Raw genomic sequence first — 25,706 nt, forward strand, 5'->3', positions numbered from 1 at the left:
CTCCACCCACACAGCTGGTCGATGTGGAAATGTTAAAAATACAGACCAAAAAAACAAAACAAAAAAAACTTCACAGGACACCAAAACAATCACTTTTTACATGATGCTTTCAACCACGTCTCACAGTCAGTTTGAGTTTTTAGCTTTTGTCTGCGAGTTCAGTGAAATCTTCTGACTCATGCAGATGCAACACAAGTTTTACAGTGTGCATAAAATAAAACAACAACGAAACTCCTCTCATGTGTTGCTCTTTCACAAAGATAGACTGAAGTCTGCACTTCATCCTCAAAAGTAAACAACAAACACGCAAGCTTGTATTTTTTTTTATTATGAGACATGAAGATGCTCAGGCTGAAGAGTGTTTCTGTTACCACAGCAACCAGACTTTGGAGAAAAGACGGGAGAGTCAGGACGGATCAATAATCGGACTGATGATTGGACAAAAATGATAAAAACATTACTAACAGCAAAGATTTCTCACATCTACACAACAGATATGGGATTGTCACAGTAGCCTGTATTTACAACAATATGTACACACTGTTTGTACACTCACACATTCTGTCTCGACATTATGTGTTCACGTCACTCTGACCAAGGACCAGTAGTCTCTTTTTCCTCCAGTTTCTGATCATGTTTGTCGTCTCGCTTGTTTTCAGTGACGAAGCTCACACAGACGCTGCACTTCTCACACACACTCGCCGAAACACGAGCTGTTTCGGTCGGACATTTGGTAAAACCGGGCTGCCAGCTGGGGCACATTTCAAAATAAAAGCGGCCGAATTTACACCCTGTGTGTGTGTCCCCTCCTGCGTGATTGACTGGACAGTGAAAATAATTAAAGATGGTGGAGAGACAAAAGGTAAACGATACGAGGTGAGTTCATGGTGAGCGCCTCCTTTTCACCGTCCTCTGCTACATTTGCTGCCGCACAGTCCCATCAGTCTTATTTTGTGTGTGTCGGTTATTTCCCCACCTGACAAAGGGCGGTCAATAGAAAGCATCACTAGCGCCCCCTGGCGGCCCCAGGAGGGGATTTTGTTTGGAGGCGGCCATGATTTTGTCAGTGGAGAAGGGTAAATCGTGTGTGTGTGTGTGTGTGTGTGTGTGTGTGTGTGTGTGTGTGGGTTCAGTGATGTGGAACAGTTAACGTCACTGAATGTTGTGTGTCACCGCCTCCTCTTCCTCGCCCCGCCTCCTCCTCTTCTTCTTTAATGCCTCCAACTACCACCAGTGCCTGCGTAGAGTCACATGACTGTTTCTCAGCGTCGTCATCGTACGTTGAATCCAGCTCCTTCGGTCTGGACCTTCCTCCAGCTCCTCCTCCTCCTTTACAGTGTAGCTTTGTTACCACCGCAGCGCCGCAGGTACTTTTGGCCAGTGCTGCCAGCTCCTCTCTGGCGAGCGGGTTGAAGAGGAGGTAAAGCAGCGGGTTCACACAGGCTGGCAGCGGTGCCACCAGCAGCAGGACTCCCTTCGCCGCCTCTGGCCCGGCAGCGGGGAGGTGCAGCAGGGAGGAGAAGGAGAGGAAAGCCACGGGGAGGTAGAGGAGGCAGTCAGAGAAGAGCAGCCAGGCTACATGTCGTGTCAACGCAGCCTCCTCCTCTGAGGTGGGCGGAGCTTTGTTGGCCCGGCAGTAGAGACGCGTGTAGGCGAGCGTCATGATGAGAAAACAGAGTGAGTCGAAGAGCACCAAGGAGACGGAGAAGCCCAGCGAGGAGGAGGAGGAGGAGGAAGGCAGCGGCAAACAGAGGGAGGTGCTACTGTGTCTGGCCACCAGGGGGGGCAGCGTGACGGTGAGGCCCAACAGGAAACACAGACATGTGGACAGATGGATGGAGAGCGGCGACGAAGACCGACCTGAGACAGAACACAAGACCGTCTGATAAATATGATTCAAGTTTAAAACCAAGACTTTCAGACTTTTTGATGTGTAATCTGTGTTTAATCTTTATCGTGAGTGTGTCCTCACCGCTGCTCATGTCAGATTTGTTACATCGTGCGGCGGCTAAGCTTCGCTCCAGAGCGGCGACGGTCAGCAGGAAGAGGCCGGTCTGTGACGCAAACACACACAGGAAGCCGCTGAGTCGACACAGGAAGCTGCTCTCCCACTTCGCTCCGTACCTGCAACACACAATGACGAAAACCCAAACGCTTATCAATCCTCACAACATACAGTCTCCAAAGTCCTAATAATCCCTAAAATTCCCACAATGCATTTATGGTACCCATAATCCTCCTGGAGCTCTTTGCATGTGATCCACTGTTCACCAGTCAGAGTTCTCAGTCTGTCTGATGGTCTCATACCTCCAAAAGCTGCCAAAGGTCCAGGCATCCACCGCCGCCAGCCACCCACTCCACACTCCCATCAGGCCGTTCACCAGGGCCAGCAGGCCAATCAGTAGCTTCGGAGGCGTGACTGAGGATGCTGGAGAGAAGAAGACTGACAGGACGACGAGGCTGTTGCTGACCAATGAAATCGCTGCGATGAGCCACACCCCACTGCGGATCATCCAGCTCCCGAGCAGGTGGAGGCAGGGACGAAATGGACCTGCAGGAAATTTAAACCATGCAGACATTATCCTGCCTCTGCAGCGCCCCCCCCAGTGTTTGTTTTATTACATCATTTCCTGTGTGTTACCTGGGGGTGGGCTGCAGTGGACTGAGTGCTGAGGTTTGGCTTCATCTTCAAACTCCATCAAGAAATCCTCCCAGTCCTGATCTACTGCAGAGACACGTTAGTATCACTAATAAACCTGTATCAATCAATCGATTGATCAGTCAATCAATCAACAGCATCAGGCTATATTTTCGTGTTTATTTTGTTTCATGTTTTTTTCATGCCATCCTCTCGTCATGCTGCCTTCATTTTTGAGGAGTGCAGTTCCTCCAATGGCCACTTGAGGGTGGCTCCAAAGCACTGGATTCTGTGCTTATACCATGATTTTAAAAAGTGCAACAGTAAGCTGTAAATCAGTAAGCTGGTCTAAAAACCAGCGGTATCTTTGGCTGTAACAACTTATCTCAATGTTAGCTAGTGATTAGCTTTAGCATATGCTGATTGCTTCTGTTGATGGTGTGAGGGGTAACCTTGGCTGGAGAGGATGCTGGGGTCTCTCCCTGTTACATCTGCTGCCTCCTCTTTCTCCCAGGTCAAACCTCCTCCTCTCCTTTCACAGGAGACGAAGGCACAACACTGAAAGGCATACGGAAGCTCCATCACCCTGCACACACACACACACAAACACGTTGTCACACTGTGGAGAGTAACATGGAGATTTACTGCCCATACTGATGGACAGGCCTCCATGTTGGTGGTTGAGTGTCATGGATGAAGTGAAACTGAAAATGTTTTCCTGATGTGAGTGAATGCTCACCGGACCCGGGGCAGCTCCTCATGGGGCATTAACTCCATCAGCTGATTGTTTCCAGCCAGACGCAGGTGTGTTAAACTCTGCAGGCCAATCAGAGGCAGAGACGACAGCTGATTGGATGACAGGTCGCTGCAGAGATGGAGAGAAATGTCTCCTGTCAGTGCCTCACGGTGCAAAGTTAATGCTAAGCTAAGCTATAAGCTAACAACAGACTCACAGTTTGGTGAGAGCGGGCAGAGCAGAGAACGAGTGTGGCCTCACTGATGACAGCCTGTTCCAGGACAAGTCACTGCCAAACACACTTCCATTAATACAAAACTCAACACGTATTTATGAGGTCTCATTATTAAACAGTCTCAGAGCAGAGTAGGTTTATGTTTCTCTGGATTACAGTTAAAGCAGCGTGAGTGCTCACACAACAGCCCCTCTTTGTTTCTAATCCCAGCACAAAGTATTGTGTGTAATACTCTTACATCCATAATACAATAATTCAATTAGTCCAAATGTTCAGAGAGGCGTGAACCGCCCTTTATGTCCCTAGGTGCTGAACTTTAGGGGGCGCTAGAACCTCTGCCTTTTATTTCAGTTGTTCAGCTGGTTCAATTATACCCCTTTCACACTCGGGAAACCAATCCAGCTTGAGTGGGACTCGGGCCATATCTGGATATATCCGGACTGATTTTAGTCCACCTCTTGGAGGTGGATCTAGCCAGATTGGCTTACATCTGCAAATCCCGCTAGCAACGTCATACTTCCGGTTCACGGGGACAGTGTCTGGGTTGTGTACAAAAGCCGTATGTAAACAACCGCCGAACTACGACAGCTTTGCTCTGAGTTTATTTTCAAAGGAATAAACTGCTTTTTGAGCCAAAAAAACCCCTGAAAGAACGAGCGACACGGGCCTGAACGGACTCTGTATATTACGAGACACCACCTAGCAGTTCAGAGGACAACAAACAAGCTGGATTAAGCTGGATTGAGCGCAGACACGCCTGTGTGATAGCCAGATTTGAAAATAGGTCTGAATGTATCCAGTGTAAAGGCTATCCGGAATCAATCCTACTCCAGCTGGGTTGACTTTCTCCAGTGTGAACGGGGCCTTACATAATATTATGATGTGTTCAAGTACATCAAACAATGAATGAAACATGTTAGTGATGAGTTCAGGAGCTCAGTGATGGAGCAGTAAAGTGTGTTCGGATATGTTAAAGAAGCATCATCATGATCCAATCAGGCACTGAACATGCTTTCAAATAGATCTGATTTAGTATGATGCCTTTAGGCACCTTGAGGGGACAATTTGGTTGAATGAAGTTTCTTTTATGGTGTGAGAGTGTGCTGAACGTGTGTGTGGTGAAGGCACTTGTGTGTACATTCTTTACTTTGTGCATCATGACCTGTCCCGTCAACAAGCAGACCACCTTAGAGGGTGTGTGTGTGTTTGTGTGCCCTCACAGCGAGCGTAGTGACATCAGACCGGTGAAGGTGTTCTCCTCCAGCACCTCAATCTTGTTATGGTGCACATCACTGGAACACACAAAAAAACACACAGTGTGTGTGTGTGCTTAGTCCTCACAAAGTCATAGATTCACACACAGGTTGTTTCCATGACGTCACTCTTAATCATTTTTTATCATTATTTAATCATTATTTATTTTTTATTCTTCAGGTCTGATTGGTCAGAAATAAACCAAAACGGTGCTAATTATTCCCATAATGCACAGCTGGCTGTAGTTTATTGGTTGCTATGGTAACTGCAGATTGAATAACTGAGTTAAAGGCTTCACAGTCTGACCTACAAATGTGAAGGAGCAGAGAAGAGACATTAAGTATCAAATGAAGATTAAACTCACATCTTCTGGATGCTCTCACAGGCTGAGAAGCTGGGGAGAGTCTGGATCTGGTTATAGGACAGATCACTGCAGAGAAGACACACAACCACTCAGCTGTCAGCACAGAGACGCCCAACACACACTGAACGCATCACAGTGCAGTCAACAGGAGCTCACAGCAGATGAGGACCTAGGTCATGTGACTGCTAGCATCTAAAACCTGTGGTGCTCAGATCCAGGCTAACACAGAGCCAGCTGTTTGTGACTGTCGGTGTGAGTGCAGTTTGTGTTTGGACTCACAGCAGCTGCAGCTTCGGAAGCTGCTCGCACACTGAACTGGACAAAGAGGTGATCCGAGCTCCTGTGATCGTCCTACACACACACACACACACACATACATACAGAAACCATATCATGGAGCAGTCACATGTGTTATGATCTGTTTATGGTGCATTCAGGACATCTACAGTGTATCATGGTGCGTTGAGGTGCATGAAAGGTGAACTGTAGTATGTACAGGTGGACTAAAGCTGAATTATGGTGCCTTCTGGAACACAGAAGGTGGATGTGGTGAGTTTAGGTACACAGAATGTGTGTAGAGCATCAAACATGGATGGAGTGTGCATTATTTGTACTGTAAGCAGTGGTGTCCAAAGTTTGATTGGCTGAGTGAAGCAGGATGTCGGGTGGAGGAGTGTGACGCAGCACGGGGAAGAATGTGGGATGGTTTGTTTGCTCGAGTTTTTATTTCCACCTACTGGTTCAGCGTGAGGTTACTGTAAAACACACACTGCTCAGAAATGAGTTTGAATGGAAAAATACAGGAAAATAAACTCCGTGAAGGTGTTTATTATGACACCGAAACCCGGGTCAGAACCAGGAGGAGGAGGGCTTCATTTCAGCGGCAGAAAAATAAAGTTACAGAAGAATAACTGCAGCAGATTAATAACAGCAGCCGGATTCTCAAAACACACACTGGTGCCGGCTACAACAGCAAACACTCAGATATGAGACATTCTTCTGAGAGAGAGTGTGTGTGTGTGTGTCTTACAGGCTCTCCAGGCTTTTGGTCCCTGTCAGATCTGGAAACTCAGTGAGGTTTGCAGCTCCATTCAGAGACCTGAAACAGGATTTGAGTTTGTGTTTAGAACATTCTTGGTGTCATTAGAGGGATCAGGCTGATTACTGGAACCACATCCACCCACCTTCTGTTGGACTGTGTGATGGAAAGCACTCAGAAATTCATACTGACCGCCTAATGTGCAAGAAACATGAAGCTACACCACCTGCACATTAGCTTAGCTTAGCATAAGGGCTGCCTGTAGGCGTTTGAAACTTGATGTGAGTGTGTGTGTGTGTAAATGTGTTTCTTACAGTGTGCGAAGCTCCGGAAGGTTCTGAAAGGCAGAGCGTCCCACAGACTGGATTGGATTGTCGTAGAAAAATCTGGAAAACATCCATAGGAAGAAGTCCATCAGCTGATTTAAATAGGATTTTTCATGGTGGTTTTCTGATTAAATAATCAATGAGGCTAATTATTTTCAGCATCACAGTAGAATCTTCAGGAGGTCTGTGTTATGTTTTGTTCGCCAGCCTCTGAGTGGCGCCCCCTGGTGTTTGGATGCAGGCGTCTGAGCTTTGTTTACATATGTTGTCAGAGCTGACACCTGGTACCTACATGGTGATCAGCGATGGATTCCCAGTGAAGGCGTGCTCCGGGATGGACTGGATGTTGTTGCTATGGAAACCACTAAATGGGAAGACAAAAAGAAATGGAGTTCTCTTCTTCTTCTGTATGAATGTAGTCTGTTCATTTCAGCTTAGCCACTGAGACACTGTATGCTAGCCGTGGCTACACGTTAGCTGCTCCTGTGTTGATACTCACAGCTCTTTGAGGTGGCTGAGTGAGCGGATGGCCGTGGGAAACTCGACCAGGTTGTTGTAGTTCAAATCCCTGAGGAAGAAAGAGAGAGAGATAATGTATTATAGACTCAGCCGAGCAGCGCCCCCTGCTGTGTGGATATTGGCATGTTCCATGTGACAGAAACTGCTCGTTGTAGAGTTTCTGGCTGGTGTGTGGAGCCACCCTGTAGTGGAGACCTGAGGAACTGGAGTTTATGGTACTGAACCCATGTGACCAACATGAAATTGATGGGAGTTGCTGTGAGGCGGGCTGTAAACGTCTCACCTGGTCTCAGCTCTGTTCTGGGAGCACTGGGCCCGCCGGCCGTGGGAATGACGGCTCAGTGTTCGCTCCTCGCTCTGCGGTGGGAACGTCGTTTTTGGACTTTGAGTGTGTTTGAAGCTGGATGTTCAGCCTAATCTTTTTTCCGTTTTTTCCATCTTTTAACTTTATTAAAGAAACATTTAAGACCCCCCCCCAGCTGCTTTCATCACCAGCACAGACTAGAGCATTCTTCCAGCACACACATGGCTTCAATCAGTTCCTCTCATCCATCTCTGGGATGCAGGTGGCCGTTACACACACACGCAGACACACACACTGTGTGTGAAGTGAAGCTGCCACGTTGTGAAAACACCATTAAATTGAAATTGCTTCAGTCTGGTTGTCTGTGTGTGTGTGTCCAGAGGATGATCAATAACAACAATAGCTGCTTTGGACAGCTGTGATTAGACGACAGCTGATTTGATTGGTTTCTGGTTCAGGGAGAAGGAATCTGATTCGTCTGCATTAATTTGAGTCTATTTTTATTCAGACAAGATGGCGGCAGCCTCAGAGATGGTGATGAAAGGAGGACGCCGCTTGATTCCTAACAAACGCCCTGCCCTCCCAATCCGATTTGACCTGTTTCCTCTGATGATTTGACTGGCAGGTGTCGGTCAGCTGTGGTTTCATGTGATTCACCAACATTTTGGTCACTTCCTTGAACCAGAGCATTCGAGTTTGGCTGGCGGAGGCAGGCGAAGGCTTGCGGCGCTCCTCTGAAATGTTTTCCTTCCAGTTTGAGATGAGCGGCTGGTGTTCTTTGGGTTTTTCTGTTTGTGTTTGTAGTTTCAGATGAACGTGAGTCTCTGCTGTGGTTTATTATTGCTGATCACACAGGTACACACACACACTGCCTGTGTGTGTGTGTGTGTGTGTGTGTGTGTGTGTGTGTGTGTGTGTGTGCATGAATAGTAATTATGATTAGCATACGGCCCGGGCCACACACAGAGACAGCTCACACACACAGTGTCCAAATGAAGGCAGTGTGTGTTTGTGTGTTTAAACCTGCTTCTCTGGTTGACTGAGAAAACAGAAACATTTCTACACACACACACATTCCTCAGATTATACACACATACTGACATAAACACACACACAGGTTAATCTGCTCTGTCTCCAGTTAATATGCAGAAATACTCCCTGAAAACCTGAACCATGTTCGTCCCCACAGAGAATCTTTAATGTGGAACATTCTGGATTTTTGCCTCCTTTTGTTGTGCCATCAATATGATGATATGTGATAAGTTATGAAACCATCCCCTTTCTACCCATCTTCAGACACATGAGAATGTGTTGGATCTATGCTAACAGTTTCCCCCCATTTCCAGTCTTTGTGCTAAGCTAAGCTAATGAACCCAAATCCTGAACTTCATCCATCTTTACATCCAAACACTCCATGAGCCTCTACAGATGTATAAAAATAAACTCATCTCCACCCTGACCCCAACTCAACCCTCTCACACACACACACACACACACACACACTTACAGCGTCTCCAAACTGTGGAGTCCGTGGAAGCAGTTTGTTCCCATGGAAACAATCCTATTGTTGTTGAGATGCCTGTGGAGACAGAGAGAGACCGAGGGACTAATGAAGCAGACAAAGACTGTGTGTGTGTGTCTTTCTGAAGGGGGCCCCTGCTGCCCCGGGGCCTCTCAAGAAGGTTTTTTCTTTTGGTAATTTCATGCAAATTAGCTTCAAGCCGATTGAACAAAAGAAGTGACAGCAGACTTCAATGCTGCCGCGCTGAATGCCGACACACACGCACACACACAAACAAAGTCCTGAATGTTATTAAGCAGCTAATACAGACAGACAGGGACAGTCGCTGCCTGTCACGGTTCAACTTAATGCAGCAAGGGATCCTAGCAACTGTCTGTATGCGTGCGCGCACACACAAAAACATCACTGTAGGACTGTAGGAAAAACATGTACCTGTAATTCAATTGGCTACTAATGTTAACATTCTGGCTAACTTACACGTCAACCCTCTGATTAGCTAACAGCCGTCTGTGTGTGTGTGTGTACGTACAGCACCACCAGGTGGCCCAGCTTGCTGAAGGCGTGGTTGGGGACGTAGCTGATGTGGTTGAGGGCGAGGGTCATGGCCTGCAGGGTGGGCAGCTCACTCAGCGCCTCCACAGGGACCTCCGTCAGAGAGTTGTCGTCCAACCAGAGGTGACGGAGTGAACGCAGGCCGGAGAAGCAGCCAACAGGAACGCTGGAGATGTGATTGGCGTCCAGGCGGCTGTGGAGAGACACACAACGTCTCACAGTTTACAGTCTACTCCTGCAGAAAGCTGCAGGTCAGACAGATACTCTCTGAGTGTTGGTCATGTGACTGCTGCTCACATGTGACTCCATCATGGCTTCCTGCTTGTTCCTGAGGAGGGCACTTTTAGTTTTTACTGAGGCTTGTTGGAGTGAACTCTTTATTTCTGGAGGGTTTTTTTTTAACTTTGTATAAAGTAGTTATTCCATAATGTATTTTTAGACTTTCAGACTGAGCAGGGGATCATACGTGATGCATTCAGGGACCAGTGGAAAGTTTGTTTTTACACTTTCTGTTTGGCAGTTTTGCAATTCTTAAAAAAAACTCATGCATTTCAAGTGTGTTTTAACATTGTATAAACAGAATTTTCTTCATGCTAATTGAGTGTGCATGAATGGAAGACATCCGCTTTTCCACAGTATAATGAGGCGTTCGAGGGTCCTGGAGACTAAACAGGCGGCTCGGCTTCACTTTGAAGCTGTTTAAGAGGAACATTAGAGACGGAGTGTGTGACCAGCAGCAGGAATGATCGGCAGGCTGCTGGAGGACCACTCCAGCAGCCGCCAGGCTCTCGGGAGAAACCCAGGGATTTTAATGAGCACAGGTTATTGTCTGGGGACGTTCTGTGAGTCAGTCCCTCCACTCTGATAATAAAAATATTGATTATTAAAAGAGTGACAACATGAATATCATTTTCCTGCCTGCAGGAGTCACAGCTATTCTTCACACAACATAAACATGTATGTTGTGTACATACAAAGAGAGCTGACTGCGTGTGTGAACAGAGGAGCTATTGTCAGGATGTACACATACACACAGACACACACAGAGGGGAAGAATGGACCTTCACATAATCATCCATCAGATAAATGAGAGAGACCTTAGACTAAAGAAAGACTCAGATGTCTCCACTTATGGTCTTATCTACACACACACACACACACACGGTTTCAGTATAATTACTGTGTGTTATCTGGGTGAGGGAACACACTGACTGCACAATATACATTAATACCAGACTCTGTATTCCTCTCCACCACGGAGTAGAATGAGGCTGTATGATGAGTGTGTGTGTGTTTGTGTGAGTGTGTGTGTTTGTGTGAGTGTGTCTGTTTGTGTGTCTATGTCTGTGTTTGTGTGTGTCTGTGTGTGTGTGTGTGTATTCCTCTCCACCACAGAGTAGAATGAGGCTGTAGGATGAGTGTGTGTGTTGTGGGGACATGGGGTGAATGTTAGGGTGGCACTTTGGCTTGTTCATGGTGTCACTGTCAGGATAGTATGTTAACAATATGTTATAACACAGAGAGCGCACACGTGTGGAGTTTAAATGGTTAATGAAATGATTGAAAGTCTGCTCACAGTGACTGCAGGTTGTGCAGGTTGTTGAAGGCCTCAGCAGGAACAGACCTCAGCTGGTTGTTCTGCAGCATCCTGTAAACACAACAAGTAAACAACAATCAACAATAACAACAGCTTCCGTCATGCTGTGTGTAGTAAAGGTGAAGCTACAGCCAGCTAGCGTAGCATCAGTCCATGTGTTGGTGGTGGGTTGTGCAGCATGTACTTCTGGTGGCAGTAGCTTTAGCAGTAGCTGAATTAGCACGAGCTGCAGTAACAGTGGTTCAGACATATTGATGTTTACAGAAGAATCAAAGAGTTGATGATGAAGATGAGTGACCCAGAAACAACCAGAGACTATGAAGCACAACACAAATCATCTGTTGATATGAGTAAACATGTGGAATGTAAACAGGGAACACAAGTGCTGTTCCACACTGCAGAGACACACATGGATGTGTCTCTGTGAATGATTAGCACCAGTAAACATACCACACATTATTACACTGTGTGTGTGTTCAGTGAGGACATTTTGAAGATAACACACAAATATTCTGAAGTTCTTTTCTCCTTCTGTGTTTGGTTTATGATGGAAACAATGTTCCAGTGTCCAGGTCACATTTCAGACTCTTATTTTGACAGGATGTCTCAGCAGGAAGTCCTCTCAGACAGAAGTGTGTGTACTCACAGCACTTTGAGGTTGTAGAGGCCAGTGAACGCTCCTTGGGGGATGACTGACAGATCGTTTCCCGCCAAACGCCTGAGCAAGAGAGAGGAATCTATCAAACACCCGGACATTTATGGCCTTATTATTTACACAGAGAGTCAGACTTTCTGATGGTCCTTGAATGCACCATGTGTGATTTACAAACTGTATGCTGAATTTCTGAGTTAAAAATCCTCCATGTCTTCACCGTTGCCACGGTAACGGCCCTGCTGTAGCTTAGCAAACCTTTTCATACCAGCGGAGTGTTTCCTGATAAGTTCAGTGTCAGCGCTCAGTGGTGGCAGCAGAGAAACACTCCGTCGGCTGCTCTGTGTGTGTTTTTCAGAGGCCAGCCAGAGTTCAGCCAGTCCACATATACCCAGCATGCATCTGTGCGGTGTCCTATCGCCGTAGTGACGTTTCTCACGCCACGGTGACAAATATCACACACACACAGCTGGCAGCAGAGCCGAACAGCAGTCAGAGTCATGTTCAGGTCTCTGTGAGGTCACACACACACACTCTCTCTCTCTCTCTCTCTCTGTTTATGGGTCTCTGCCTCCATGTTGTTTTACACTGAGACTAACTTGAACAGAGACTAAGAGGTTGGTGTCCTCACTGATGCACACTCACCTCTGTTCATCAATGCTGTGACTGATACAGAAGTATTGAGCAGATCAGAAAGGAGTGGAGGTCAGTGTGATGTCACCTGTGTGTGTGTGTGTGTGTGACTTACAGCTCCTCCAGGAAGTGCAGGTTGGACAGAGCTCCACTGGACAGCACAGTCAGGTTGTTCATACTGAGATCCCTGCAGACAGAGAGTGACAGAGAGAGAGAAAGAGAAGGGTTAATGTCTCTCTACCTTCACACACCTGAACTTCTGTTTGTTTTTCTGTCTTTGTGAGGACCTCTGTGTTGATCCTGAACCCTTTAAAACACACACACACACGCACTCACACACACACACACACACACACACACACACACACACACTTTGTGGACTTCTTCTTTAAAGAGCTGGTGAAAGTCAACACACACCTGTGTGAGAAACAAGACAGCAGTGGAAGTTTCTGGAAACACACCAGAATCCAGACAGCAGGAAATAAAGACATATATAAATATACTAGAAATGTGCATTAAAATATGAAAGGAAGCCTCCATTCAACATACATACATTCAACCACACCACCATAATAAACACTATTCATATTATATATTATATTCATATAAGGGACAGAAAATCACCAAAAAGACAAAAAACATGACATGGAAACAAAAACTGACACAGAAGGACACACACTGAGCCATAATCCTAACATGACATCAGTGTTACACACATTAATCTGATCTGACAGACTCACTCTCATTCACTGCTGTGTTACAGAGCAGAAATGTATGTTACACAAAGTCAAAACAAGCCGACATCAGTGTGTGTGTGTGTGTGTGTGTGAATGGTGGACTCTGGTGGACAAGGACACCATTTGTGTTGTTTTGTTTTATGCAGCCATGACGTTCTTCCTTCTGCCTTTTCTTTCCTTATCTAACCTCACTGTGTGTGTGTGTGATAACTATCGGCAGGTAGCATCTTTGCACTCAGGAGGGCTCAGGTCTAAAAGGAAGCTGAGACAGACCGTCTCTGTGTTCTCGCTCTCTCTCTCTCACACACACACACACACACAGTGAGGGTGTGTCTGCAGGAACTTTCTCAACACTCCATAAAGCCTGTTAATGTGTGTCCACAGGTAGAAACACAGACAGAGTTGAGCAGACTGCTCCTTTACTTGCAGTGCTGCGGCTGATCGCCTTTTACTGCCACACACACCGACACACTGTGATTTCATTCATTCATTCATTAGCTAATGCTCATAAATACGTGGCTGCGCGGGCCGAGCATGTCTGCAGACAGCGAGCTGTTCATTAGCTGCAGACTGAGGCCTCTGTAGCGGCTCCGCATGAGCTCACATAACTTCATATTAGCGTAAACAGACACTGATAAATCAGCCGTTTGTGTCTGACTCACATGAATCAGACACAAACGAGTCAAATTGTTTTTATTAGAGGCGACAGCTTGAAAGACGCTTCATTTCCTGCTAACTGTTTGCTCCGTTAGCTCACAGCTATTAGCTTTGTGTCCTGTTAGCTTTGGCTGACTCACAGTAATAGCTTATATATAAATATAATGTTTACCTTTACAACTCGAGCATTAGCATGTTAGCTTGTTGTCTAAAATGCTAAATGTCACACGGTTCTCCTTTAGCTGCTCTTAGCTTTGTTGCTAAGGTTGAGTCACAGCTAGCTTAGCATAGCTGACCTTTTAAATAATGTTCTTCATGCCTGTGTCTCACATTTAAACACGTTTGTTAGCTAAAGTAATCAGACTGCTTTTATTTAGTTTCCTTCTGTCAGCAGATGTACAACTGTAGTACTGATGATGATGATGATGATTGTTATGCTTTAACAATACGTTCAGCTCCAGCTCTGATTACCCTGCTGACAGGCTCCAGTGATGTCATATGACTTCATATTGTTTGAATTACAGTTGTGTGTTTGTGAGTCAGGCTGATTGCTTTACTGCTTATAAAGTCAGGGCTTTTATTTTGAAAGATAATATATGTATACCATTCATAAAACCAGGTCATCTTTTTATAAGTGTAAATGATATAAAAACATTATGATGCAAAGCTTAAAGGACTTTGACAGAGCATTGAGCATCTATTGATCCTATTGATTTATTTTTATTAACTTTAACTGATTGTCAGACATTATTAGAGCAGGTCCAGGTCTTTGTGAGGAACAGGGAGCACTGAGGGATGAAAGAAGACATGAATACATTATCCAGGTTGTGTTTTCCCTCTGTGTGTGTGTTTTGTCTTGTCTCGGCTTCAAACTGATGGATATCAGTCGATTATTCAAATGTGGCCACAGAAAGAAGAACTCTCGGAGCGGTGCGCTGTGACAGCGAGGCCTCTCTGGTTTTGTCCTCTTTCGTTCTTTCTCTCTGCTTTTCTTTCAGTCTTTTGGGGGTGGGTCAGCGGGGGGGCCCCGGGGAGGGTGGACGTGGGGGTTCATTTCCCGGTCTGTCTGATCAGTGTGTGTTGTCCTTTTCCAAAACACACACAGCAGCTCAGTCAGACGTGTCTCTGAGGACATGAAGCTGTGAAGAGTTAACTGTGAACCAAAAACACGTTTATCCTGAAGTCTATCGAGCACTTGAACCCACCGCTGTCAGAAGATCCTACACATAAAGTCCTGTTTTTTTACATAAAGAGGGACGTTAGCGTAGCATCCATAGCTGCAGCCACTCAGTGTGTCATGTGGGTTAGGAGTCATTCAACCAGTGTGTCCTTAGACGTGTGGTGTGAGTCTGAGCAGCTGTTACTGTTCGCCTTTTCTGAATAAAAAGGTCCAACGTGGACTTTATTTCCATCGCGGCTCCTGTTTGTCTGTCTGACCTCTCAGGTAGCCTGTTGACCTGTGCCATGTTTGAGCTACCTGCGTGAGTGAGTGATGGTGCTTCCTCACACTCAGACACCAGCAGAGCAAACAGCCAGCAGGGTAAACATTACATGACCTCTTCCTGTGAGGTCATCAGAGAAACAATGGTAAGTTCACCGTGTAGCCACCTGATCACTCGTCATCATCGTCACATTTAACACAAGCACAACTCCTCAGTGTAACTAACAGCAGGGGCCAGTTTAGATTTTTTAGGATGTCCAACATGGCTGCCAGAGGGGGCGTAGCCTCTCCGTCCTTCATACGTACATCAGCTCATTCATCACATTCAGGCTAAATGCATTCCTGCTGTCAGTCAGATGCAGAATGGAGACTTACAGGCCCATTCAGGCAGCACTGCTTAGGCATGCAGCTAGTGACACACACACACACAGTGTTGACAGATGGCAGTTTTCAGACTGACGGCGGTCAGACAGACACACTGTAAAGTGACTCCCTGATGTCTGTCAGTCTGAGATCAGTTACTCCTTCATTTCCTCCACAGGTCGTTAAATTCTGCACTCAAAAAAGCCGGATTGTGTGTCTGCTAAATTAATCAAATTATAACATGTAGCTTCTACCATATATAGTTATGTTTTGTGGTTGAGCATGATTAAGTTATGCTATTTTAGCATGATGTGCAATAACTTTACGTTTGCTAAATTCAGTCATGCTGACAGAACCTAATGCTTTTGGGGTAAGAGAGCAAATCGCATGTACAACTCCAGAACAGAAGGTGGCAGTAGTGTGCGAGCAGGGAGTGCATGTACAAACTGCCGAGGTTGCAGAAGAAGACAGACTGGCAGCACATGGAAGAGGAAGGAAGGCGTACACTCGTGGAAGGCGGTAAGTTGAAAATAAACCACTGCACAGAAACGTTAATGTCAACTTATTATCTGTCAGCTTTATGATTTTGACCGATTAATCTCGTTGCCGAATGTTTTCGTAGTGAACAGATGTCCTCTTTTGGCCGGACATGTCTTCTTTTTGAGACCTATAAATATGGCCAGGCGGAATTTCAAAATCCGGGATTTTGTTTGGTTACAGGCTGCCAGTCCGACATTGACGTGTAATTGTGTCAGTATTTCCATTTTTATGAAACGTCCCTGCACTGTAACGGTTTTTTTCCTTTGTCGGGGTGGCGGCACCCATTTTCTTCAACATTCCGCCATTCTGACACACAAGGTAATTGCGCGGGCCTACTAGAATGACCTATATCAGCCACTGTATTTCACATCCACTAAGGACATGGTGAAGTTCACAGCACAGTGCTGCATTCTTGTCAGAGCTGTGACGTTAGTTGTCTTAATGAAATACTAGACAATACATCTCCTGTACATTTACGGCTTAACCTGCTAGTTTACACTTATACGATGCTGGGTTTGGAATAATTTTGCTGTGATCTGCACAGTTTCAAATTGTGAAACTGGGCTTGTGTATTCTTCACTATCCCAGAGTTGTGCTGTGAAAAAATGTGCTTTATTTTTGTGGATTGTTTTTTAAACAAGTTTCATCGACCCATGTTAATTTTTGTCATCATACCTAAATAAAGGTGCCAATAATATGCAAAGACTTTGATTCCTCTGTAATGAATCATTTAAAACGTTAATTTTGAGGCACTGTGTGTTTTCTTTTTTGGCATGTTAGTGTTGAGGGCCAATGAAGCTCATTTTCTTTTTTTCATACTGTCACCATGTCATTGGTGTATTTGAACATGCAATACATTTATTTAACATTTACTTGCTCTCTCTCTCTCTCGTCATCACAGAAATTCATGACGAAGTTTGTTGGGTCACTCACCTCAACTGCCACCCCTTCGCAAAAGTCTCCCAGAAAACGTGGTCATCTGCCAGTGACAGGTTTGAGTGTAGATAAGTAAGGAAGACATGAAAAGGAGAAGCTGATGTATCCAGATAGGCTTGGCTAAGAAGTTAGTCATGTGGAGATGCAAGGAGTGCAGTGTGTGTTTTCAGAGTAGGAATGCACTTCTCAAACATATAAGACTAATGCACCGCAATAGGCTACGCTACTTGTGCCTGTATTCAAATTGCCCATGTAATTTCAAGACACTGAATGCCTTGCACATCCACATATCAAGAGTTCATCCCAAACCTGATACTCATAAGCCTCTGGAATTGACAACATTTAGTTGTCCATTGTGCGCCTGTTGTAGTCTTTCTACTGAAAGAGATTTTTTCTCACATTTGGGTATTCATTTCAAGAGCCATGAAACTGTTGCCTGTGTTTTCAGGGATTGCAGTTACAAAACGAATATCCACGGAACATATCACTCTCACAAAAACAGGAAACACAAGCCCCATACGCTAAATGATTTCAAACCAGGTATAGTGACTACAACTGGGGTCTCTCAAGAGTTGTCTTACAATGCAGAGCAAGATGCACTTAGTTTGGATGATTCTGCAATGGAAATAAACAGTGCATTTCCAAGTGAAGATGTGGATTTAAGTAAGACTCTACCTGACACAATTCAGCAAAATTTAGCTACAGCTTTATTCAAACTTGAGCATTTTGCTCATGTGCCAGCCACAAAAATGGATGAGTTTCTCAAGGAACTACACTTTTTATTTAGTGCAGGTGCATTTCCCCTCTCTGTAAACATTATTGAAGATGTACTCAGGAAACATGGTTCCACATCTGATAGGTCAGTGACAACTGAACTAGCCACAGCCCTCTCAGCCTCTCACCCGTTGCTCAAAGCTATAGGTGAGGGTGGCTGTTTGAGCACATCATATCTCCGCAACAAGTTTTACAGAGAGAACTTTAACATCATTGAGCCCATTGAGTATGTACTTGATGAAAAGGAAAATAAAAGCTGTCAGTATGTGCCTATACTGAATAGTTTGCAACAAATCTTACATAGGAAGGATGTTGTGGATAAGATCATTGAGAACCACAGAGCCTATCAGAGTAATAGGATAACTGGAGAACAGCATACTTTTAAGTCATTTCAGGATGGGTCTCACTTTAGGGAAAACAGTTTACTTTCAGGGGATGAGGTGAGAATTTTGCTCACGTTGTACATAGATGACTTTGAAGTATGCAATCCTTTGGGTACTTCTCGCAGAAAACACAAGCTCTGTGGACTCTATTGGACTCTCAGTAATTTGCCTCCAGGCTCTCATTCAGAACTTTCCTCGATTTACTTGGCAGTCTTGAGCAAATCTGATGATGTTAAGAAGTATGGTTATGACCAAGTCTTGCAACCACTTCTTCAAGATTTAAAAACCCTTGAGCAAGATGGAATTTTTGTCCCTTTGCTTGGTAGGTGTGTTAAAGGCACAGTTCAAGTAGTTCTTGCTGATAACCTCGGTGCTCACAGTATTGCAGGTTTTAATGAAAGCTTTACCGCAGGTCACATATGCCGGTTCTGCACTGCAACACGAAAAGAGATCCAAACACAAGATGTGAGATCAGGTTCATTCATTCCAAGAACCAAGGAGCTACATGAAATGCATGTGGACTCTGTCCAGCAGGATGGGTTAAGCTATTTGGGGGTCAAAAGACCCTGTGTATTCACTAAAAACCTTGCTCACTTTAATGTTGTCTCAGGTTATCCCCCTGATATCATGCACGATGTGTTTGAGGGTGTTGTGCCTGTGGAGCTTGCACACTGTTTGTCAGTGTTAATATCCAAGAAATATTTTAGTCTTGAGCATCTCAACAAATCCATCCTTAGTTTTCCGTACAAGTGGTCAGACAAGACGAACAAGCCTCATGCAATTCCACACACATTCTCTAAAACAATTGGGGGGAATGCCCATGAGAACTGGGCCCTGCTAAGATTTCTCCCATTCATCATTGGCCATCTGGTGCCAGAGGGCGAAAAGGCTTGGCAAATTCTAATGGATTTAAAAGATGTTGTAGAGCTTTTGGTTGCTCCAACACACACTGAGGAATCTATTGCTTACCTTGAATGCAAAATTTCTGAGCATCGCAAAAGATACCAAGAACTCTTTCCTCACATTCAGCTTCTACCCAAGCATCATTACATGGAGCACTATCCTGTACTCATCAGGAAGTTTGGCCCTCTTGTTAGTCTCTGGACCATGCGATTTGAGGCGAAGCACAGTTTCTTTAAGCAGGTCATTCGACATTCAAACTGCTTCAAAAATGTACCCCTAACTCTAGCTCTCAAGCACCAGCTCATGATGTCATATCACATGAGAGCATCAAGTTTTGAAAAACCTGCTTTTGAGATTACAGGTGTCTCAACTGTACCTGTTGATGTTCTAAAAAAAGAAATAATGGAGAACATTGAGCAGATGTTTCCTGGCACAAGAGAGGTACACATGACTAAATCTGTGTCAACCAATGGTGTACGTTTCAGAAAGGGCATGATTGTAGCTCATGGGTCTACAAGTTGGCTACCTGAGTTCAGACAGATTGATCACATTTTTGTCATACAAGAGAGACTGGTTTTTGCGGTCAAGAGGCTTTCTGGGTTGTATAGTGAGCACCACAGAGCCTTTGAGCTCATGCCATGTCCAAACAATGAGACAGATCTGATTGAGTTTAGTAATCTGGCAGATGACTACCCTCTGGCAGACTACTATGTTGGATCTCTGAGAATGGTGACCCTCAAAAGACACATAAGTATTTAAGGTGTTTTAACATTAAAATTTGAATATATATATGTGTGTGTGTGTATATATATATATATATATATATATATATATATATATATATATATATATATATATATTCAAATTTGTGACTGTTTTAATTGCATATTTATAAAGTAATTGATAAATTCCTATATTTAATGAGCGATGCATTAAATGTTTTCTTTTCTCTCATTTTCAGAGTGATGTGAAATGGCTGCTTCAGTAAAACTCAGAATTATACTGGGGGAAAATGATTCTCAGAGACTCATCTTGCCGGATGGGCTTCCAGCAACTGTTCCTGAACTTGTTGAGCACATTAAGAGGCAGTGTGGAATCCAGTCTGACTTCAGGCTTCAATTCATGGATGCTGAGTTTGGCAATGAATTTACTAACTTGACTTCTGTATCAGAGATCGAGGACAAAAGTACCATAAAGCTAATCTTTGATTCTGGCCTGCCTGGCACTTCACACTCAACTTCTGCTACATCAGGCTGTAGTGATGAATCATCACTTTCATGTGCCTCATATGACACCGACATTTTGTCATCTCCGGATTCTGCCGCCTCAAGATCGTCTGGATGGCCTCCTGTTTTTCACGTTCCCAAATTCCCATATGATTGTGAGCTGCAGCTGGAAAAAGCCAATGATGCATTCAAAGCAACTGGCAGTTTGCTCGACCCTGACATCAGACTCAAAACAGCTATTCTTGACGGTTTAGCTGAAGCAATTGTGCAGCACAAAGTGTACCCAACTGATAGTGAATTTGAAGAGGTAGCAGAAGCCCTTGTATCATCACATCCATGTTTGAGAGAACCAGGCTCTGCCACTGGATATGGTGGCTGGAAAGTTAGTTTAAAGTATAAACTCGCCAACTACAGAAGGAAGCTGAAGCGGCTTGGATGCCCAGAGGTCGAAGTAAACTCCTTAACAAATAAACCTGCAGAGAAGAGCAGTCCTGCTTGTGGTGTGAAGAAACCCAGAAAAGCTGAGGTGAATTACTGCCCCTCGTACCCATCAGGTGAATCAGCCGAGACACTTGAAAAGATAAGGGAGACTCTTATTTTGGAAGCTACGAAAAGGAACAATGAGGACACAGTGGCAGCAATGATGACCAAGACCTTTGCTCATAGAAGGCAAGAAGTTATTCGAGATGCACCCATGATTGCAGTTTTTAAAACCAGATGGCCAGCTCTCTTCCGTGTGCATGAGGTAAATGATTAGAGTTGTTCAATTCAAAAACAGTTTGGAATAATTTTTTTGTGGTGATTTTTTTGCTCTTGTATCATATTGTTTCAAGCCTTTTTTTTCACCTTTGCCACAAGACATAATTTATAAGTATTGTGCTTCTGTGGATTAGCAATGCAGCTAATGTGTAGCACCCAAAAAAATGTTTCCAAACTATTTTTCCAAGATTTGGTGGGAAACTATAATTGTTAAATTAACGCATTGATATTTCTCTGTACCCATTATCAAGTTGTGTGCTGAGTTCAAGAGGATAACGACGGTTGGTTTGCTGCCAAAGTTCTTTTCCGAGCTGGATGGTTACTCATCAAAACTGCTCCAGGTCTTTGGCAAGAAGGGTGGTGCTCAGGGAAGAAAGATAAAAAGTATCCTGATACCAATGACACAGGTAAAACAAAGGGGACACACTGCCAAACACATCACTGTAATGTTGACATTTTAAAAGGAAATATAATGGGGAGAAGAGTAGAAGTAATGTCACATCACATTTAGTCTCCCTGTTGTTTAAAATTGTTCTTCTCATGTTTTTGTTTCCTGGCATACATCGTGTGGCCCAAATGCTCAGACTGACAGCATTGATGTGAAAAGAGAGTGCATCCTCAAGGCACTGTCGGTCTACCTGAATGAAGAGCCGGACAAAGTGGTGAAAGAACGCCTGGTATGTAATTTACCTTTAATTATCTTGATCTCATAGATCACACATTATGTGGATTAAATGGCTGCTTTGTATTAGCCATGTGCCCCATTTTTTAATCTGTATGATATTGTTGTATTCATTTACTTATATTTTTTTTTTTTTTCAGGACTGTGATGTTGACAACGGTCAAGCTGAAATGGAGACGATCTTTGGTGTATTTGTGATTCGCAGAGAAGGTGCAGACCTTGATGATGGTCCAGAGGATGTTATCATCATTTTGGAGGGGGTAGAAGTCCTCAACAACCTTGGTAATGTGCCAGTGGCAATTGCAATGCTGGTTGCTTTAGTTTATGCACTCAATCTCAGCTACCCTCCAGAGTGGAAATACACTTTTGAAGCTCTGCAGAAGCTCATCATGGGGCTTGATGGACAGAGATTGTCTAAGAAACTGCAGGTGCTAAAAACCCTACTTGCACGTTAATATTTTAACTGTTGCATACAGTTACATTACATGCCCATGGATGTAAAATGTTACATTACATACCAGCACGGTTGTTTATTTTCTGTTTGTTTTTATTGCTGTTAAGATTTTTTTGCTCAATAATTTTTGAAAATGTGCACACTCTTTAATTTGGACTTGAACAGGCATCCTCATTATGCCACTGTTTTTGCACTGACGCTTATCATTTTCACGTTTTGACTGCTTGGACTTTGTATGGAAACATTTTTTTATGTTCAAACGGGAGCATATGTATATACATATATGTATCATCTGATCACAGACTGACTACAAGTGCATGCAAGTTCACAAGGCCCACTAGCCCAGCATGTAATTTCCTTTTCATGTTAAGAGAATGTCTAGATGACAATTTAACATAATTACTGTTATCAAACCTGTTACAAGGTCATGTTACATGTTACACGGTCTTAGCAGAGACTCGGCCCAGTTCATATGTGTACTAAAAAAAAAAGAAATAAATAATTGAAGGCAACTAATTCTTCTAATCTAATTTGTAATGAACAACTTGTAGCTGATCCTGTAGAAGACACAATGGACCTGACTTAGGACAAACACGTGTACTCAAAAAAAACATTTGGGTGAACATAATATGTATAATTATATTCTATTATAACATGCTAATTTGGCAAGAATATGTATTGTTGAGTGATCATTTTAAATATAGTTGTACCTACCCGAATAAATTGGGTCACCCACACTTTAATCAAACATGTTGAACTAACATAAACGTTATGATGGATAAACCCATTCTAATTAAGTTAAAATAACCTTTAAAAGTTATGTTGGATTTACCCCTTGTAATTAAGTCACAGTAACACAAACGCATTATGTTGACCCAGCATATTTATGTTTATGTCGCACAACAAAACAATTTCTTGCTAAATTAGCGTGTTATAATTGGATGGAAATACTTTCCATAATTTTTTTATGTTCCCCCAACAAATGATTTTTTTGAGTGTGGCAGCTGATTGGACGATGCTGTGATGTGATCAATCCGTTAGAAGTATCTCACTGAAACTGTTGCAGTAAACGGCGCCCCATATGCCTGTTTCTTCTTCTATGGTGGCATTGTGTGGTGTGCCCTCTGCACGTGCTCAGTAGGAGCAGCAGCTGGAGGTTTCATGTCAAGCTGCAGAAGTCAAACCTCACATAGCCAACGGCATGTTTCAAACAGAGAACGTCAACCATGTTTTCTGCAGGTGAAATGCTGAAGAGACACACTACACACACACAGAGAGAGAGACACACACACACACAGACACTCACTCACTCACTCACACACACACACACACACACAGAGAGACACTTACACACACCTTCATGTTTTTTGTTGGATTTGATTCCTGATTGGAGCTTTAATAAAGACACAAAGAACCTTTGATCAGCAGGCGCTCAGTGTGTGTGTCCATCTGCCATTCGCACACAAACTGTACAGAACACACAATCGGCTATTCTGAAAAGAAGGTTTCATTTAATGAGAGTGAAATTTAAATCCTGGACATTGTGCTGCTCTTAGGCTGCAGCCAAGAAGGGCAGGTTCCACACACACACACAGACACACACACACTGACGTAATGCTTCTGAGCTGAATCACGTCTTGTATGGAGGCCGGTGGCCTGCTGTGAGCTGAGATGGATTTGAATTCATTTGTTTCCCTTTAACAGAACGTTACACTCACACTGAAATACTGAAACATGAATGCTGCAGTCAAAGGGCCACGCAGCCTCTTTAAGGACCCTTCAAACCTTCTGCAGGAGCTCACCTGACTCCTCTTGAAGTGCTTTCAAGAAAGTCCACTGACGGTAAAAGGGTTCTGAAACTCTTTCAGAACTCCTAAACTCTTCATTTCTCCAGGAAGCGATCCTAAAGCTTCACTAGTTTAGAACCACTGGACCCTCTGAAACTTTCAAAACACACTTAAGATCTCTGCACCCAAATTATTTTTGAGGAGGATCCATGAAACCTTCCATCAGAAACTCATGAACCTCTGGTGCTCATTTTCCTCTTAAGAACCTCAAAGAACCAGAGATTCTAGATGAAAGCACTTCAACACCCACTCGGCCTAAACATGTACCCCTTTCAGGAACAGTACCGGTAGTAAAATCTGAACACCACCCTCAGTGCCACTAAAACCTTCTTTGTGAATCTCTTCAGGATCCAGTCAGGATCCTAACATTCTCTGAAGCTAATAAGACCTCAGCAAATCCTCCTCAGAACCAGTGCTCCAGGAAACTTCTGAAGGACATGTGATACCCTCCTGAGCCATCTGGGCATCCTAAAGAAACCTTTGAACACTCTTCAGGAACAGTAACAATCCCTGAAGGCAAACTGAACCTGCAGGGTCACTTAAAGTCCAACAGGGACCCTTTTAAGAAGCCTTGACATCATACAAACAAGAAGAACCTGAAATTTTCTCCAAACACCCTAAACCTCAGTACACCAGCAGTACTCTGCTCTGAACCTCTTCAACAACCATTGATAATCCTGAAACTTCAGGTAGAAGCTGGTGGGTCTGGGAGGCTCTCAGGTGTGTGTGGATTCATCTAACCACCATATGAACAGCGCTACATGACATGCGCGGGGAACACGCAGCCGCGCGGACAGGTGCTCCGATTCTCACGGCCGCATGACACCCGTGCACGCACGCTCACAGTCCGGGTTTCATGGAGCAGCAGGTTGATCAAAGTTAAAAAAAACCCCTCAGCGCTGACTTACAGGTAGGACGTGAAGACGCTCAGGTTGCTCGGTGCCTCCTGGAGCCCCAGGTCCGAGCAGTCCACCCGGTGCAGCAGTCCGTCCACCTCGCACCGACAGCGCGCAGGGCAGCCGGCCCGCGCCGTTCCTCTGTCCGCCTCCCCGGAGCTGTTCCCCGCGGCTGGCGCGCTCTGCTCCCCGGACACAGAGCTCTCCCCCGCTGACACGCTGTTGTGCATCTCCGCCACATCAGTCATGGAGCTCCTCACGCCGGCTGAGAGCAGTGCAGCCGCGACCAGCAGAGCCACAAACCCCCGCATGTCCTCCGCAGTTCGTCCTCGGGGGGTGAAAGTTTCAGGTCCCGCTGAAACGCGCTCAGAGCTGCGGGCTCGGTCCGGATCAGGGTCTGGTCTAAGTCCACAGTTCCGAAGAGAATCAAACCTGCAGCTGAAGCTTGGTGTGTGTCCAGGCTGCACGCGTGGAGCTGCAGTTTGAGTGTGTGTGAGTCCCTCTACTCAGCGTGTGAAGCCCGTTTATATAGAGTGTGTCCCTCTGAGCTCACAGGTCACAGCTGATGAATAACACACACATTTCAGACAACGCAGCCCACACAACACGTGTGTGTTATAACAGCGTTTATAACAACAGTATTAATGAATGATAAGTCTGACCTCCTGTCAGTTTATAACTCGGTGATACTTTTGATGGGACTACAGGCTGTATCACGTCCTTTTATTTAGATGTTT

General features: G+C 44.6%; 2 protein-coding genes across 8 annotated transcripts; one reads left to right on the plus strand and one right to left on the minus strand.

Annotated features, from left to right (window-relative positions):
* Window positions 1-237: 237 nt before the first annotated feature.
* LOC114432103 (leucine-rich repeat-containing G-protein coupled receptor 5-like) lies at window positions 238-25,458 on the minus strand. Of its 4 annotated transcripts, none has more exons than XM_028399895.1 (20): window positions 24,982-25,458; window positions 12,487-12,558; window positions 11,733-11,804; window positions 11,066-11,137; window positions 9,467-9,682; window positions 8,923-8,994; window positions 7,092-7,160; window positions 6,885-6,956; window positions 6,581-6,652; window positions 6,258-6,326; window positions 5,507-5,578; window positions 5,228-5,293; window positions 4,830-4,901; window positions 3,592-3,663; window positions 3,378-3,503; window positions 3,091-3,224; window positions 2,642-2,722; window positions 2,308-2,551; window positions 1,973-2,124; window positions 238-1,860 (listed from the first exon to the last, which is right to left on the minus strand). In XM_028399895.1, the coding sequence occupies exons 1-20, from the start codon at window positions 25,278-25,280 to the stop codon at window positions 1,130-1,132; spliced, it is 2,835 nt and encodes a 944-aa protein (XP_028255696.1). In that variant the 5' UTR covers window positions 25,281-25,458; the 3' UTR covers window positions 238-1,129. The 4 variants fall into 4 exon arrangements, with proteins under 4 accessions (XP_028255696.1, XP_028255695.1, XP_028255697.1 ...); XM_028399894.1 differs by having other exon boundaries at window positions 2,642-2,725; XM_028399896.1 differs by lacking the exon at window positions 11,733-11,804 and having other exon boundaries at window positions 2,642-2,725.
* Window positions 16,046-22,738, plus strand: LOC114432106 (uncharacterized). Of its 4 annotated transcripts, none has more exons than XM_028399903.1 (6): window positions 16,046-16,088; window positions 17,011-19,865; window positions 20,067-21,076; window positions 21,342-21,497; window positions 21,675-21,767; window positions 21,913-22,738. In XM_028399903.1, the coding sequence occupies exons 3-6, from the start codon at window positions 20,078-20,080 to the stop codon at window positions 22,225-22,227; spliced, it is 1,563 nt and encodes a 520-aa protein (XP_028255704.1). In that variant the 5' UTR covers window positions 16,046-16,088; window positions 17,011-19,865; window positions 20,067-20,077; the 3' UTR covers window positions 22,228-22,738. The 4 variants fall into 4 exon arrangements, with proteins under 4 accessions (XP_028255704.1, XP_028255705.1, XP_028255708.1 ...); XM_028399904.1 differs by having other exon boundaries at window positions 17,011-19,834; XM_028399905.1 differs by having other exon boundaries at window positions 16,054-16,088; window positions 17,011-17,101.
* Window positions 25,459-25,706: the final 248 nt, after the last annotated feature.

This window comes from Parambassis ranga, chromosome 2 (assembly GCF_900634625.1).
Source record: "Parambassis ranga chromosome 2, fParRan2.1, whole genome shotgun sequence".
In the NCBI taxonomy this organism is placed as follows: domain Eukaryota; kingdom Metazoa; phylum Chordata; class Actinopteri; family Ambassidae; genus Parambassis; species Parambassis ranga.

Coding starts and splice junctions, on each gene's coding strand:
- LOC114432106 (XM_028399903.1), top strand. CDS start 20,078: ATGGCTGCTTCAGTAAAACTCAGAATTATACTGGGGGAAAATGATTCT. Junction 21,077..21,341: donor CTCTCTTCCGTGTGCATGAG/GTAAATGATTAG, acceptor CCCATTATCAAG/TTGTGTGCTGAGTTCAAGAG. Junction 21,498..21,674: donor TCCTGATACCAATGACACAG/GTAAAACAAAGG, acceptor CCAAATGCTCAG/ACTGACAGCATTGATGTGAA.
- LOC114432103 (XM_028399894.1), bottom strand. CDS start 25,280: ATGCGGGGGTTTGTGGCTCTGCTGGTCGCGGCTGCACTGCTCTCAGCC. Junction 12,559..24,981: donor AGCGTCTTCACGTCCTACCT/GTAAGTCAGCGC, acceptor CTCTGTCTGCAG/GGATCTCAGTATGAACAACC. Junction 3,664..4,829: donor CTGATGTCACTACGCTCGCT/GTGAGGGCACAC, acceptor TGTGTTTGGCAG/TGACTTGTCCTGGAACAGGC.